The sequence below is a fragment of the Argentina silus genome, assembly GCF_951799395.1.
Source record: "Argentina silus genome assembly, chromosome: 3".
NCBI classification, from domain to species: Eukaryota; Metazoa; Chordata; class Actinopteri; order Argentiniformes; family Argentinidae; genus Argentina; species Argentina silus.
Window position 1 is genome coordinate 23848500 of NC_139657.1, and position 15328 is coordinate 23863827.

At 39.7% G+C, this 15328-nt stretch overlaps 2 protein-coding genes across 3 annotated transcripts; one reads left to right on the plus strand and one right to left on the minus strand.

Moving 5' to 3' along the window:
- Positions 1–978: 978 nt before the first annotated feature.
- On the plus strand, positions 979–8200 carry LOC310802412 (uncharacterized protein). Its single transcript, XM_083666746.1, has 7 exons — positions 979–1207; positions 1322–1446; positions 1561–1627; positions 1789–1945; positions 3359–3504; positions 4755–4865; positions 4996–8200. The coding sequence occupies exons 1-7, from the start codon at positions 1007–1009 to the stop codon at positions 5173–5175; spliced, it is 987 nt and encodes a 328-aa protein (XP_083522872.1). The 5' UTR covers positions 979–1006; the 3' UTR covers positions 5176–8200.
- On the minus strand, positions 8197–14957 carry nucb2b (nucleobindin 2b). Of its 2 annotated transcripts, none has more exons than XM_083666744.1 (13): positions 14829–14957; positions 13500–13640; positions 13045–13152; positions 12810–12942; positions 12009–12112; positions 11288–11473; positions 11095–11185; positions 10914–10972; positions 10733–10825; positions 10061–10150; positions 9219–9389; positions 8431–8491; positions 8197–8329 (listed from the first exon to the last, which is right to left on the minus strand). In XM_083666744.1, exons 2-13 carry the CDS (start codon positions 13638–13640, stop codon positions 8208–8210), a joined length of 1359 nt encoding a protein of 452 aa, XP_083522870.1. In that variant the 5' UTR covers positions 14829–14957; the 3' UTR covers positions 8197–8207. The 2 variants fall into 2 exon arrangements, with proteins under 2 accessions (XP_083522870.1, XP_083522871.1); XM_083666745.1 differs by having other exon boundaries at positions 14785–14927.
- Between the last annotated feature and the right edge of the window lie 371 nt (positions 14958–15328).

A 15328-nucleotide genomic window follows, 5' to 3' on the forward strand; every position in this document is an offset into this window, starting at 1 on the left:
CCACGGGACTAATGCTTGATCCATCGCTCATTTATCAACAGGCCATCACATTAGTACATTTAGCACACTGCAGTAATGTATTTTTATTATAGCAAAAATAAACTGTTTATATAAAAATAATTTCTAACACTTCTCAATCAAGAGTTAATGATTACCAAAGATAAATGTTTCCTGGATCAGATGATTAAAAAACATTAATTCAATTGATTTGCACATGGAATATCAAGTACAATTATCAACAACTTCTCAATCAAAAGTTAATGATTACCAAAGATAAATGTTTCCTGGATCAGATGATTAAAAAACATTAATTCAATTGATTTGCACATGGAATATCAAATACAATTATCAACAACTTCTCAATAAAGAACTGAAAAGCTTTATTTATTTGTCTGCTATTGAGCATTATGATACAACTGTTTTCATAAAAATAATTTCTAACAAATCCCTCCTTTCACACCTTTTAAGGTGTGAACCAAAAATAAACAATTTTTTATTTATAAAAAATAAAAAAATAAAATTCTCAACCATTCTCAACATACAACACCAAGAAAGTTAACTCCCTTAGTGGAGCTGCTGACTGCACATACAGACTAAAGGTTAAGAGCACTGTTGTTTTTGTAACACACTTGATTGAAGGTTCGGTATCACATTTTAGGCTTGTATTACAAAAAGATAAACAGTGTTGACGCAATTCTTGGATGTCATGCAGGTATAGGCTACTTAAAATAATTTAAATTGCAGGTTAGTTGTTGAGGTTTAAAGAATATAGCCTTGGTGAAAACTGTTAAGGAGCTATGACGGTACGCTTTCGTTTCGGTGTTAATGTAGTTTAGGCGTAAGTAACAAACTCTCGCTTCAGCAAGGATCTGTCTGCCATATGAATTGCGCAAAAGGTGATGCTTTAATCTATCGGCCCAAACTGTCACATGGTTCAAGAGCGGCTGAGAGAGGAGGAAGCCAGCTAACGTAAACTTGTCTCTGGAATCTGTGTGCGTACTTCTGAATGAAAGTTTTATTTATCACGTCGTTTCACAAACCTATTATCACAAAAATGAAGATACCTGTGGTTGATTTTGGAACGTACAAATTGGGAGAAAACGATGTATTGGACGAGCAAATACAGATTTTAAGCAAGGAGTTAAAAACAGCCTTTACTGAAGTGGGGTTTGTCTATCTGAAAAATACAGGCATAGTTCAACAAGATGTGAGTAACAGCTCCCTCAGAATCTATTGGTAATTAAAGAGTGATTATGGCATAGGCCTAATTATGTGCATTCACATGAATTTTCCTGACAAGACAACTGCATTGTCTTCTTAGGTGGACAGGATTATGGATATATCAAGGAAATTCTTCCTTCAACCAGACGAACTGAAAATGCCCTTCAGCAGGAAAAGTTTTGTAAACAACCCTAACCATGGCTGGGTGTCTTCAGAGACTGAGAGGTATACTGCCAAATGACAACATCTGGATGTACACTTTTACCAACAGTACAGTGCTAAGCTTTGATATGCTGTGCACTTTGATTTACCACCATCTCTGTCCTGCAATGCTGACAGGTTAAATCCCTCCCGACCAGGAGACTTGAAGGAAGCCTTCAATACTGCATCCCTTCGAACAGACATTGTAATGACCTATTTCTGGAATCTCATTTCATTATCTAAAGCCTGCATGGATTATTTCTTCAGACTAGACCTACTTCTTTTTAATGTGTTGCCAGTGTTAGGTGCAAAGTGTAAAATCATCATTGATCTCAGTGTTCTTGTGTAACTCTTCCTGCTCCATAGAAGTGGCCATTGTCAGAAGATGTGGCAGGATTCCAGGAGATCCAGTCGTCGTTTTTCCTGCGCTGTAAAGACCTCTCTCTCCAGGTGCTCAGGGTGATGGCTTACAGTCTAGGACTGGAGGCTGATGTCTTCCTCAGTGCACACAGACACATAGGGAGTAAGTAGTCGACTAACTGGTCTCAGGGGGTTTGTACAGTGTAAGCAGGGCCATAACTACCATTGAGGACACCAAGGCAGGGCCCGCAGTGGCCACTGTTGTACCGTTGTAGTTCTCACTTGTAGTTCTGCTCAAAAAGTCAATTCCCAATGGAATTCCAATGGCAGTCATATTGTTCCTGGCCAAATGAGGTCGATTCCAGCGTGACTTTCATGTTATACATTTACTTTCAAATAAACAAATTCATGCCTTGGCCATCGTAATTTTATATCCCAGATCGACGATAGATGCATTTGTCTTACTTAAAAAAAGTGCTGACATTGTATGGTACGTCCTACTATAAAGTGTCCTGTTGGAGTCGAGACCGGCAGAGAGAATCAGGTCATGCTGCAGGCCGTTGTCTCTGCGTTGATCGATTTGTCTCTCCTCATTGCAATGTGCTATTAATAAAGATGCTTTTTACTGGATCACACTATCGACCCTGAGTGAAGACTAAGTTTATCTGGCCAAAACCCTTAATTGATGCAAACAGGCACGCGCTTGCTATCGTCAGAAAAAGCCTGAAAGCCTGCCTGAAATTCCTTCCAGTCGTCCAATGCGCATTTTGCGCGTTGCCCTTGCATTTGCTTTCAAGCTAAAATGTAATGCTTTTATGCAAGTAGAGACCGAGGCTTTTAGTTTTTTAAAACCATGGTCTAGAATAATACAATTGGAGTTTTTAACTTTGAGCGAGAGCCTACCGCTGCTTGTCAGAACGCAGAGCTTACCACTGCTGGACAGAAAATGGCTAAGCGATTGCAAGATTGCAGGACTACCTACAGTCACACATCACACACCCTTCTTATACATACCAAAGCAATCAAATGATTTTTGCATTGAATATAATTTGTTCAGGATTTAATTTAATACACAATCCATCTACTAGGACATGCAATGCAGAGCCCCCTTTACTTCGCCCATGGGCAAAACAGTCAGTCAGACACATAGGATGGGACAAAACATGTTTACCGTTAATTATCTACCAGTCCGGCCTGTCTCCATAGTGTATTCAAATGGTCTGAATGTTTTATCGGATTTTTCAATTAACGCATTTCTCTCTCTCTCCTGGCCTCTCTCTCTGACTAACCCTCTCCTGCGTGAGTGTATGATATTGATGTGTACATGACAAAAATAGAGTGGGACCCTCAAGCCCTAGAGTTTATTTTTGACCCACACCCAACCTGACCCAGACAGTTATTCTACATTATGTATCTGCACTTTGTGACAAGACAAAGACCAGTTTGAATTTAGAAAATGAGACCCAGAGTGGGCTGTTACTAGTGTTTGTGTGCGTGTGTGATGTATTAATACAGAATGAGAGGATGATTGTTTCATTGGTGGAGTAGCAATCATTATACTGTATGTCCCCTGTAGGTGATGAAAATGGCAGCACCCTGAGGTCCCTGTATTACCCCCCGGTGAAGAGTGAGAGTGTGAAAGAGGGTCAGCTGCGCTGTGGAGAACACTCGGACTACGGCAGCATCACTCTGGTCTTCCAGAGCCACGAAGGAGGCCTGCAGGTACAGTAACAATCTATGTATTCAATGTACTATAAACAAAGTACAGCTAATATTGCTTTGGGGCCAAGACCACACTTGTGATAAAAGTGTGCCAGGTATGTGTGTCCTTTAAATGGCTGGAAGAAATGTGGCAGAAAAGTACCCTAAAATTATTAACATTATTTTTTTTGCTAATATTTCATCCCTAGTTTCAATATTTTACATGTGAACAAGTAGAAAATTACATTTTAGTGTTCTCTAGTATCTACTGATTAAAATGATATGCAACATGATTCCTCATATGATGTTAGTCTTAAAAAATATGACAAGAAATCTTGCCCTTTGCATTTCACTCTCTCTCCACTGGACAATTTTAGTTTTCAAAATAGCTGCCAAGCATCGCTACTGGGCCAATACCATAACTCCATGAATTATTGGTGCAGATGGTTTTTACTGTTTGTAGGGGTATAGAGAACACAATAACATAGACTGACAGCATGGTTTCTACTTCTTCAAATGATATCATACCTCCATGCCCGCAGATTGTAGATAAAGTGTAGAAGCCAGCTATGGGAGTACTTTGCCTATCGAGCTGATGATAAGGGTGAGTTTACCTAAGTGACTGGCACCCGACCTCTTCAAATACTTCAGAAGATGACAGGTTAGCGTATAAAATGGCTAGCTAGCCAGATAGGATTAACCAGCTGTCAAAAAAGATAGGTAGCTAAAGATACATAACCTACTGTATGTCAATATACAATTCAATTAAAATCTGTTGCATAATTGAAAAGTTTAATTCTAACATGACAAATTCATGGGTGCAGTGCTCCGCAATTTGGACTTTCTGTCTAGTGACGACCCCAGGCCAAGTAGAATAGCTAAATTTATTGCTGTTATGAGTATAATCATATTACAATGCTCATATGAATATTATGTAATATGCTGAATAAATGTTTAATGTCTGTCAAAACAAATTTGAATTTAGTTGCTTGAACATTTCAATGCAAATGGCATGTGTAAAATAGTGTGTTGTTTTGGAACTAAACAATTCTTTAAATACATTAAATTATTTAGCTATAATGAATCATAGGTCTAATGTTATGGCTATAAATGAGCAAATTTGCCCTGATATGAATCAAATTTCAGTATTGAGATTTGATACTAAATCTGGTATCGGTATCAAAGTAAAAATTCTGGTATTGTGACAACACTAGTCTAATGTGGTGTGGAACTGACAGTTAATGCTGTCCCTGTTTCATATTTCCCCCTAGGTGCTTAGCCGGTCCGGGGAGTATATTTCTGCCCCTAGCATCCCTGGGACAGTGCTGATCAACATAGCTGACCTGATGCAGAGATGGACCAGTGATATTTTCATATCTGCAGTATGTTTTCAGATCTTTCCCCAACTTTTTCCTGATTTTTCCTGACTTTTCGACTAGCTATTTTATGTCCTTGGTTAATTTTGACTCATAAATGAAAGAATAATTGTTTTACCCCAACTTTTTCTCTTAGGTCCATAGGGTTTTGCTACCCCCTTCTGGTGACTTGAGCACACGCCAGTCTCTGGCTTTCTTTGTGCAGCCAGACGATGAGGTCGTTATCACCTGTTGTAATGGGTCAAACAAGTATCCTCCAGTCAAGGCTGGGGCCTATCTCATTGAACGCTTAAATGACTCATATTTAAGGAAGTGAGCATTTCCAGTGTCCAGCATTTTTCAATCAATTGTCCATGTAATGACAACTTTTAGTAGTCTAATTACAGTTTTAGACTAATTAGACTGTGGTATTATGTGAAGGTCATTTTACAGTACAGTAGTAGGATAGTAGTGGCCAAGTGCATGGTAACTCACCCCCGTTAGTGAACTTTCTCAGTTCCACTGAAGTTGAAGGGTAACACAGGGTAAAACAAAGTAAACCATTTACTGCATTGCCACATCCATTTCACCATCCCTCATGTCATATTCTGATAGATCCATCTAAAACAGAAGAGGTCATAGGTTACTTCAATTAAAAAAATAAACAAGTTAAAAAAAACAATGATTCTCCAAACAAGCCCTTAGGTTGTGGTATGTTTACCATTATTGCCTTTTTCTTGTGAGAACAACACATTAATACAAAAATGACGAACCATAGACAAGCTCAATCACTTTTAATGCTTTTATTTGAAATACAGCAATGTGGATTTATTCTGTAAGTAGTTGGGAGGTGGTCTGCTGGGAGCACCTGGTCTGAACCTGGTCTGCTGGGAGCACTGGGGCAATTTAACATCTCATCTATTTGGCGTGCTTTATTTTCATCATGTGGCTTCTTGAGAAGTACCAATATTAAACAAAAAAAACGACGAAGATGTGGCCTTCCAGTATTTGAGCAAAGGTCCATCTCAATAGTTTAAGGTGGCCTCCTCTAATTTGCATTGTTACTGAAGAGATACCAACTTTTGAGAACACAGGCTTGGTGAATTGGGGCAATATAATGGATAAATACAGCAGGGAATTTGCTTTCACCCATCCCAATTGACATAACTTGAGTTCTGCACACATAACTCATAAATTCACCAATCAAGCATTGAGGTCAAAGAAAGATTTACGCACGCACACACACCTGTAATGTGAGGTCATTCATTGGTTTTCGATGGTGGACCAAAAAAGGCTAGGTCTGTTAACTGGTCAGAAATGCAACCTGGTGAATATGAGCACACTGTATTTCACCCCTTGAACCACAGCAACTGAAGCATTCAGTAATATGTATGCCATTACCCCTGCCCCCCCAGATCCATAAGTTTGGTTCTATTCTGTAATCATTCCTCATACATGAACATTGACACAAAAACAAGCTCACACCCAAATACAGTACACAGACAACATTTTAACACTGGAAATTGGAACACAAATAGCATTCAAGATTTTTTTACTCATTTAAAGCTGCTACAAAGGAGGCAATAGGTATGATCCAAATTAACCATAACGAAAACTGACAATCGAAGTCCATTTAAATGAGACATTTTTGACAAGAAGCACATGGGAGCTCATGGCAGGCAGAATACAAATAAAAATACTGCAGTAAAGGCATACTAAAACCTCAGTGTGTTTTCATTATGGATTCACATCTGCAAAACACTATCACCACAATAAACCATTTGTCTTCTCAATATCAGGTAACCAGCTTTTACCATAGTAATACAGTGGCCTATGTAATTATTGGACATTGAAGCATTTTTTCTTCTTCTGGCTTTATACTCCAAAAGTTTGGATTTGAAATCAAACAATTACTATCACCATAGATTCTCAGCTTTTATTTGAGGGTATTTGTGTACATATTGGTTTTATCATTCAGGAATGACAATTGTTTTATACATAGTTCCCCTTCATGGCTCCAAAAGTATTGGATCAGATTAATATTACGTCCAAATTAAGCACTCATGTTTAGTATTTGGTTGCATTTCCTTTGCGTGCTGTTGTTGTTTGTTTTTAGGTCTTTTTGCCTAAAATCTTATCTTCAGGATATGAAATCCATGTTAAATCGCGTTTAAATCTGAAACTTTCCACTTTTTGGCCCTAAAAACTCCCTAGTTGCTATAGCAGTATGTTTGGTGACATTGTCTTACTGTATGATGAAGCGTGTTGATTATGACTGATATGATGAATGAGTTGAGGCATTTGCTTGTACTCAGCTAGCCAGTTTTAATGGCAGCCATACATGCCCAAACCATAACACCCCCTCAACCATGTTTCACAGATGTGGTATGCTGTGGATCTTGGGCAGTTTGTTTTTTCTCCAAACTTTCCTCTTGCAAATCACTCAATGTTAGTCTTATCTGTCCACAAGAGCCTTTTCCAGAACTCTGTAGGCTTTTTTAGGTACTGTAGCAAACTGTAACCTGGCCATCCTGTGTTTGAGGCTAAATAGTGGTTTGCACCTTGCAGAGTAGCCTCTGTAGTTTGGCTGGTGAAGACAAGACATTGACAGGTCTCTCATGCCTGCACAACTATGACTCTTATGACTAATCAGAAAATTGTCACGCCAATTGTCCCAAAAATGTTGGTGCCATGAAACAATATGTACACAAATACCCTCAAATAAAAGCTGAGAATATATACTTTAACATCATAGTAAGCGTTTGATTTCAAATCCAAACTTTTGGAGTATAGAGTCAAAAGAAGAGCACTGGTTCACTGTCCCAATAATTATGGAGGGCACTGTATATCAATATCATCAAGCAGCACATCAAAGTTCAATCCCAGCATGTTGACATTCAATTGCCTCTTATTTTCCACCTCTATGAACCACTGTCAAAATAAATCATTATAAATTAATCTTTTCTCAGAGAAACAATGTTACTGAAGTAACTACTGTATGTATAAAACAAAACATTCACTGCACATATTCAGCACAAAACTTCACCCATCCCTCCCAAAGCACCTCCCATTTAGAACTGTGCCCTGGTGGATTTTCCACAGAATGCTTGTTTCAGCAATTCTTTCAAGTCTTGGTGATGCCAGCTATCAAATGCCATGGTGTCTGAAAGTGGATAAAAATCATATGATCTGCTCTGATTGATTTGCTGGTCACAGAAAATTGTTGAACACGTTTGGGTGTGTCGTGGGTAGGCAGCTTTCAATACACAAACTGATGAAAAAAACGATTCATTGCCAGAATCATACGCACACACTCACACACACACATACACATACACATACACATACAAACAAACAAACACGGGCCTGCTAAGAGTGTGCTGGTAAATCCTGCTGGTGACCAGGGGGTAGAGGTTGGCGGTCTCCCGTTAAGACTGGCAGTGCTTCTCCTCCAGGAGGTGCTTTACCTACAGCTTCTCCATCTATGTGGTCTAAGCGGTAGGAAACATCATGTTATGAAAATGTCAGTGATTATTCTTGATTGTAACAAGTCTATGATGGAAGAAAACTTTTTTACAACTGTATAATTAACCTTGGACTTCAACTGGAGTGTCTGGTTTCTGGGATTTTATCCTCTCCATGTGTTCTACTGCCTGATAAGGAGAAGAAGAAGAAGAGGCTCACACAAATAATCCAAGAAGTCTATTTCCTTTCAATATGAAGGAATGGTGGCAGTCCTTTTGCCTGGTTGTCCCAGACTGCTATTCGCTGCTACAACTGTCATTGTCTTACCAAATGTTTTGTTTGAGACTACAAACTCTTAAAGTGAATATACTGGGATCATACTTACATGAATTGCCCATATACCTGTGTATTAACTTTGTAATTACATTGTCATTAACAATATTCTGTTATAGTACATAAGTAACTGTTTTGTAATAGCACTGTAATGAATGCCTGAATAAGGACTGCTCCTAGAGTACCCTCAACTTCATATACCGTACAATTACAAAATATATTTGTAACAATATATTAGTACAATGTTGTTATTAGAGCACATTAAGTTGCCCCTATACCAGTGCAGTAACTAGGGCTGGGTATTGGCAAGGACCTCACAATACGATACGTATACATGGGTCATTGCGATATATTACTGAAAATGTAGAAATTGAACAGAAAATTCAGCCAACTGTGCTGTGTACCACCTTGGTAGTCTGTATAGTAGATGACCAGTACAGACCGCGATACTAGGGCTGGATTATCAATACAGTATTGTGAATTTTTCCCCGCTCTAATCTGTGGTATTGATTTTATTGCACAGCTCTTACAATAACGTAACACTATAATAAGCGTTACCATACAGTGCATACTCTACCATACCTGCTGCAGCTCCATTTTCTGGGCATTGAGCTGCTCCTGCTGCCTCTCTAGCTCCTCTTTCTGTTTCTGCAGCATGTCATTCCTTTGGTTGAGGTCGCTCTCCTCTCGGGCCAGGTGCTCCTCAAACTCCCTCATCTCCTCATCTGTGTATGCCTGGTTCTGCTCCAGAGTCTGAGGAGGGAGGAGAGATACAGTGCCCTCCATAAGTATTGGAAAGAGGAAGCATTTAGTCTTCTTTTCACTCTATACTCCAACTCTGAGTCTCAGGTTTTGGCTATATTTCTGATAATGCTTCCTTGACTTTCATTGATGTTTCTTTGGTCCTCATGTTGACAGACACCAATAGCAGACTCCAAAGGCAAATGCAAAGCCTAGAGTCAATACTAGACATTGACAGCTCTCTTATGCCTGCACACATGATGTGATGGAACACACCTGACTAACCAGAAACATCTGTCAAGCCAATTTTCCAATACTTTTGATGCCCTGAAATAGGGGGACTATGAATAAAAAGGGTTGTAATTTCTAAATGGTGAAACCAATCTTAAAAAACAAAACACTGAATTAAAGCTGAGAATCTCATAGTAATTGTTTGATTTCAAACTGTTGGGAGTATAGAGCTAAAAGAAGACAAAATGCTTCCTCTTTCCAATACTTACAGATGCATTAATTTGAACTGAAATGTTTGTGATTTTTTACACAAACACCTGACCTAATGGTTCACACAAATACAACATCAGTTACAACACACAGTAATAAATAACAATGATGGCTTAGACTGGCTATGAATGACTAAGAAAGAGAAGGAGACCACACTGAGGTGTTGACTACTCATCTCTTACCTCCCAGCTGTCTGGCTCTAGAAACTCTTTCTTGTTTGTGGCGACCAGGAACTCATTCATAGAGACCAGTCGGTCTTTGTTGGTGTCAACCTATACAAATAAGAAACAAAGTCAAGTTTAGGTGAGGCAAAAGGTTGACCGTAAAGGGCTGGGTGATGATGGTAAAAGAAAACGCACTGAACCAACTGTGTAAACCATAAGTGTGTGTATGTTTGTGGGTGTATGTGGATTCTGAGCTGATTCAGTGCTGTTTGTAGTGAAGTCCATCTATGCATATCTTTGTTCGTTGTATTGTCCTGCCTGAATCTCTATGTTTTAGATTCTGAATAGAGATTATACATTGTATGTTGATACTCGCACTAAAAGCATTTTCAGTTTGAACTGGCACCAATTGAGCACATTAACAATCATGTGGTACAATGTGGTCAATACTAACCATGGAGAGAATATCTCATCTTATCGTACTGTTTCTGATTGAAATCCTGTGTGTGTGTGTGTGCCTGTGTGTGTGTCTGTCTGTGTGTGTGTGCCTGTGTGTGTGTCTGTCTGTGTGTGTGTGTGTGGATTCGGAGCTGACTCAGAGCTGTTTGAATGATAAACAGTAATGATAGTGGAGACAATAGCTTGTGTCTGTACACGTATGCGTGTGCTCTACCCTTCCTGCCAGCTCACCTCATTCATGACGTGTTCTCTCATTCGCAGTCTCTCCTCCTCCATCTCAATCATGTCATCCTCCTCTTGTGTAGGGTCGTAGATCTTCTCCAGCTATAAAACACACACACACACACAGACACAGACACACACTTCAGCACCAGGTCTGCTACCCACACACACAGAAATTAGACATGCTCACCTCTTTAGTGAAGAGGGCTTCAAGCTCCTGCTCATCGAAGTAGCCATCTCCATTTGAGTCTTCAAAAAAACAAGAGTATGGTGTAAGCAAATTGGTATTTTTCCCCCCCGATATGGAGCATTTAGATTTTTGTTTGCTGTAATTTGAGAATGTGTCAAAAGATGATCTGATGTGATCCTACCATGTAGTTTGAAGAAGGTCTTGGGGTTAAAGTCATCTGGATCCAAACCGTCTGACTCCTGCCAGACCTCTTTCAGCTGGTCCTGACTGCCCTACACACACACATTGTAGTGGGCTTAATATCTTGAGCGGATCTTTAATATGAGATTTCACAATCTATTTTAGTTAAGAATCAATTTTAATTAATGGCTTACAGGGTGGTTGACTTTAGGGTGATCTGCATGTTTTTTCTTCATCTCCTCAAAATGCTCCTCCTCCTTCTTGCGCTGCTCATCGTCCAGATTGTTCAAGTGCTCCCTCCTGTCGTGCTCCTTCATCATCTCGTACCTCTTGAACTCCTCATGGCGCTCCTTGTCGAAGTTCTCCAGGTCATTGGTAGCCTTTATTAACCACGTGAGGAGTGAACCAGAGTATATAGTTACCATAGATGAAAGAATGGAAGCCATGGAAGCCATGTTCAGTTGTCTCTATAACTCCATGCAACTTTCAATCTTAACCATGCACTAGAAAGGATTTCAAACCAATCAGAAACAGTACAAGAGAGACATTCTCTTCATGGTTAGTATTGACCCATTAGTTTAAACGACCACAGTACCACATGATTGTGATGAATTGGTGCCAGTTCAAACTGAAGACACTTTGTGTTTGTGTCAACATACAATGTATAATTCCAATTCAGAATCTAAAACATTGAGAGATTCAGGCAGGACAATACAACAAACTAAGAGAAACAATTTGATATGAAATTCAAAGTCACTTTAGTGGGCCTTTAAGGATTTCAATAGCCGTCATGTTGTCACACCGTTATGTTTTCAAACCGCGCAGTTAAGAGTTGCACTGTCCAACTTGAGACTGCACAAATACACTGCCCCCGCATGTTCTCCTTTAACTTGTAGTTGATATCATCATCCCTACCGATTTAATAAGGCGATCCAGATCATCCACTTCGAACGTGTGTGGGTTCATGTGGTTGAGGTACTCAAACTGCTTCAGCAGAGCCTGGTGGTCTACTGTCAAGTCTATGGGGAAAGTAGTGCGGGGAAAAGGACACAAATTAGTTACTCCACTGTGTAAGGTGCTAGTGCTATTAGACCCTATAGCAACATATGATAATGTAATTGTGTTAATACAGCTGAACTTTAGTCACAATTAATAGTAATTGAATGAGTATGTAATTATAATGTCCCTTACTCTGATATGTTGCCATAAAAAAATGAAAAAACCGTAACAATAATGAACCAGTCGCATCTCTTGTACCTGACGTATTGTACATTGGTAGAGCAAGGCTAAAGAGATTCACAGACAGCTGAGAAGTTGTGTTGATACAATGGTATCCCTGGCAGCTCCTAATGTTAGCACTGGCTAGCCTCATCCCCAATGTGTCAATACACATTTCACAACCTATGTCACTTTCCTATTTATGGACACATTTCCACTTTCCTATGTGACCTTTTATATTATATGAGTGATACCCACTGATTCAGATCTCATTCAGAGCTCATATTGGACATTTTGACTCTGACATTCCAACAATGTCCCTACTTTGTCTTATGATGACTGTTGGATAGATGATTCACTTACTTGAACAAATGTACGTTTGTTGTACGTCGCTTTGGATAAAGGCGTCTGCTAAATGCCATAAATGTAAATGTAAAAATACTGGTAGGGTGGAAGCCAGTCCTAAGGGACAGGATATGACATATTTGGATGACGTACCATTCCCTCCCTCGATGTCTTGTTTGGCTTTGATCAGCGTGCGAAGTCTGTTCACCTCCTGCCTCTTCAGCTCATCCAGTTTGGTCCTCACATTGTGGCTGACAAAGTCCAGCTCTTTGGCAAGCTTACCTTGCTGTTCAGAAAACAACCAAAGACTAAGCAGCTAAACACAATCAAAGGAACTTGGCCTGAGAGCCAGCTGGTATTACTGTAGCTGGGGTACTTCTGTACCTACTTTTATGTCTTCCATGTCTGTGTTGTGAAGCTTTTCTCTGAAATGCTGGTCTTTTTCCAGAAAATCAATGACTTCCCTGAGGTAGCGATCATAGTGCAGTCCAGTGTCCTGTAGCACAAACCCAAAGTCCAAAACCACATAACAATGTGGTTGCATTGGCAGGACAAGGGACCGAGAGGAAAGTGGACATTTTAATTTAATTCATGTGGCCAAGATTTCCCTCAATTGCCTGCATTAGAGATTGTTTAAGTGGTCCTCTTCTAATGAATATCATCACAGAATATTGGCTTAATTACTGCAAATGGGCAACTTAATACAGTTACAAAATATTCAGTGACAACCATAAAAGACTCAATTTCTGCTTTCAGGCATTATTTCACTAAACCTCACGGTAGGCTACACATTTAGTCATTCCATATGCCATATACGGCTGATGCATCACAACCTCCACTCACCGTGTTCTGTGACGGCTCAAGTTTCTCTTCATGAGGGTTCACTACTTTAGTCTTGTCCACCGAAATGGGCACTGCTTGGACACAGAGCCACAGGCTCAAGACCAGCAAAGTGCTGTGGCAGATGGCTTTACTCCACCACATCTGTGTACACAAAAGAAAACATTGTCAGCATCAGGTTAATGGCTAAATCAACAGTGTTTCCAAGGGACAAGGGATTCTGCTCCAATACTTCAACAACAAATGTATGTTTAGGTCAGCTCGAATTTCTGAGAATTGATAGGCTACGGGTCCGGTCGGTTTTGGGTTGAGTAATGCGCAATTGTTACACTATGTTTATGACAAACATAATTTTGGTGTGGGGCCTGGCCGAAGTTGGGAGAATGGTATCCGTGCCCTTATCTGCCCATTTCCCCCTAAATAGTATCCTATTAGTGAGACAGTTCCAGGCCGGGTCCGCATAAAACAAACCTTCTCGCCTTGCTATTCTGCCTTGTTTGGCGCAATGTTTATTTTTGTGTTAGTTTCGATGCTATTATCATTAATGAGGAGAGGCGGATTTGTGCTTGGAGAAAATCAACGTTGTAGTTACTTGGTGGTAAAAAAAAAAAAAAAAAAGCGAAATTCTAACAATGCAAAAAAGAAAAAAAGGAAGATAGGCTATCCTATATCACGGATAAGGGGAGGTTTATTAATGAATTCAAGTCTGCATCAACGCTGTTGGATCTGCTCTGTTGACTTTGTTGTCTTTGCCGCCCACTGTCTTGCATATTCATTCGTGTCGATTTACCTGAACAATTCTGATTGACAGGTACACGTGACACACACAGACACACAACTATGTTCACCCCTCTGGAGGGTTTTAATCTTAATCTCAAAAGTGACCTCCCACCACAAGTAAATAGTGGCGACTGAGCAACACGTGTTGGTCGGATAAACCTTTTCTCGGACTTGACCCTTGAAAAAGAACCCTGTCGACCATCACATAACGGTCTCGTGCACCTGTCCTGTAATTTAGGCCTTTCCTCTATTAAAAAACAGATCTAACCAATATTGTCTTATTCTTCATTGGTCGCACAGGTACTCATCTCGTCTTGATAACAGAGCCAAATTGAATATGGGCATACAAGAACAAGAAAAACAAAGAAAAAAAAGAATAATAAAAAAGTGACGAGCTCATGGCAGGGCAAGTTGCAAGCATGCATGATGAAAGTTTTAGATACCTTCAAGCTTTGCATGTCGAACTGTCATTTTTCAATGAAGGTAGCCTAGTCTCCATAGAGCTTACCACATATTACATGTTGTTGAAATCCAATAGAAGCTGGAACTCACTTTGACAGCTGACCCTTCTCAGATCTTTTCTTTCACTCCTCACTGTTGAAACGTTTATTTATCCACCGCTACAGACTGCTCGAAAACACTGGACCCTGGTGCTACTGCTGTCATGGACTAATGTCAGCCTCCTAGAGAGCTCAACCTAAATATGGTATTTACCATGGCAACGCCCCTCCCTAAACCATCCTTACTGGTTAGAAATGTACTCTCCGCTCTGTGAAATAGTCGCGTTGGCAGTCAATTGAACAGCAAGCGTGTCAATCAAATTGTTTCCTTAATGTTCCTGGTCAAGGTGCTTTGAGGCATAATGTACGTGGCGTTTACAAACCTGTGTACAAACGAAGACTAGAGGGTGGAGTAAGTACAATATCAGCAAAGAGGATGAAACCTATGGAAGCATATACCTGCCATAATGAAATATTAAATTAATTAAAACTGGAAAATTATTAAAGAATCTCGTGTTTGCGATTCCTTTTCCCAAATGTATTGTATTTTAT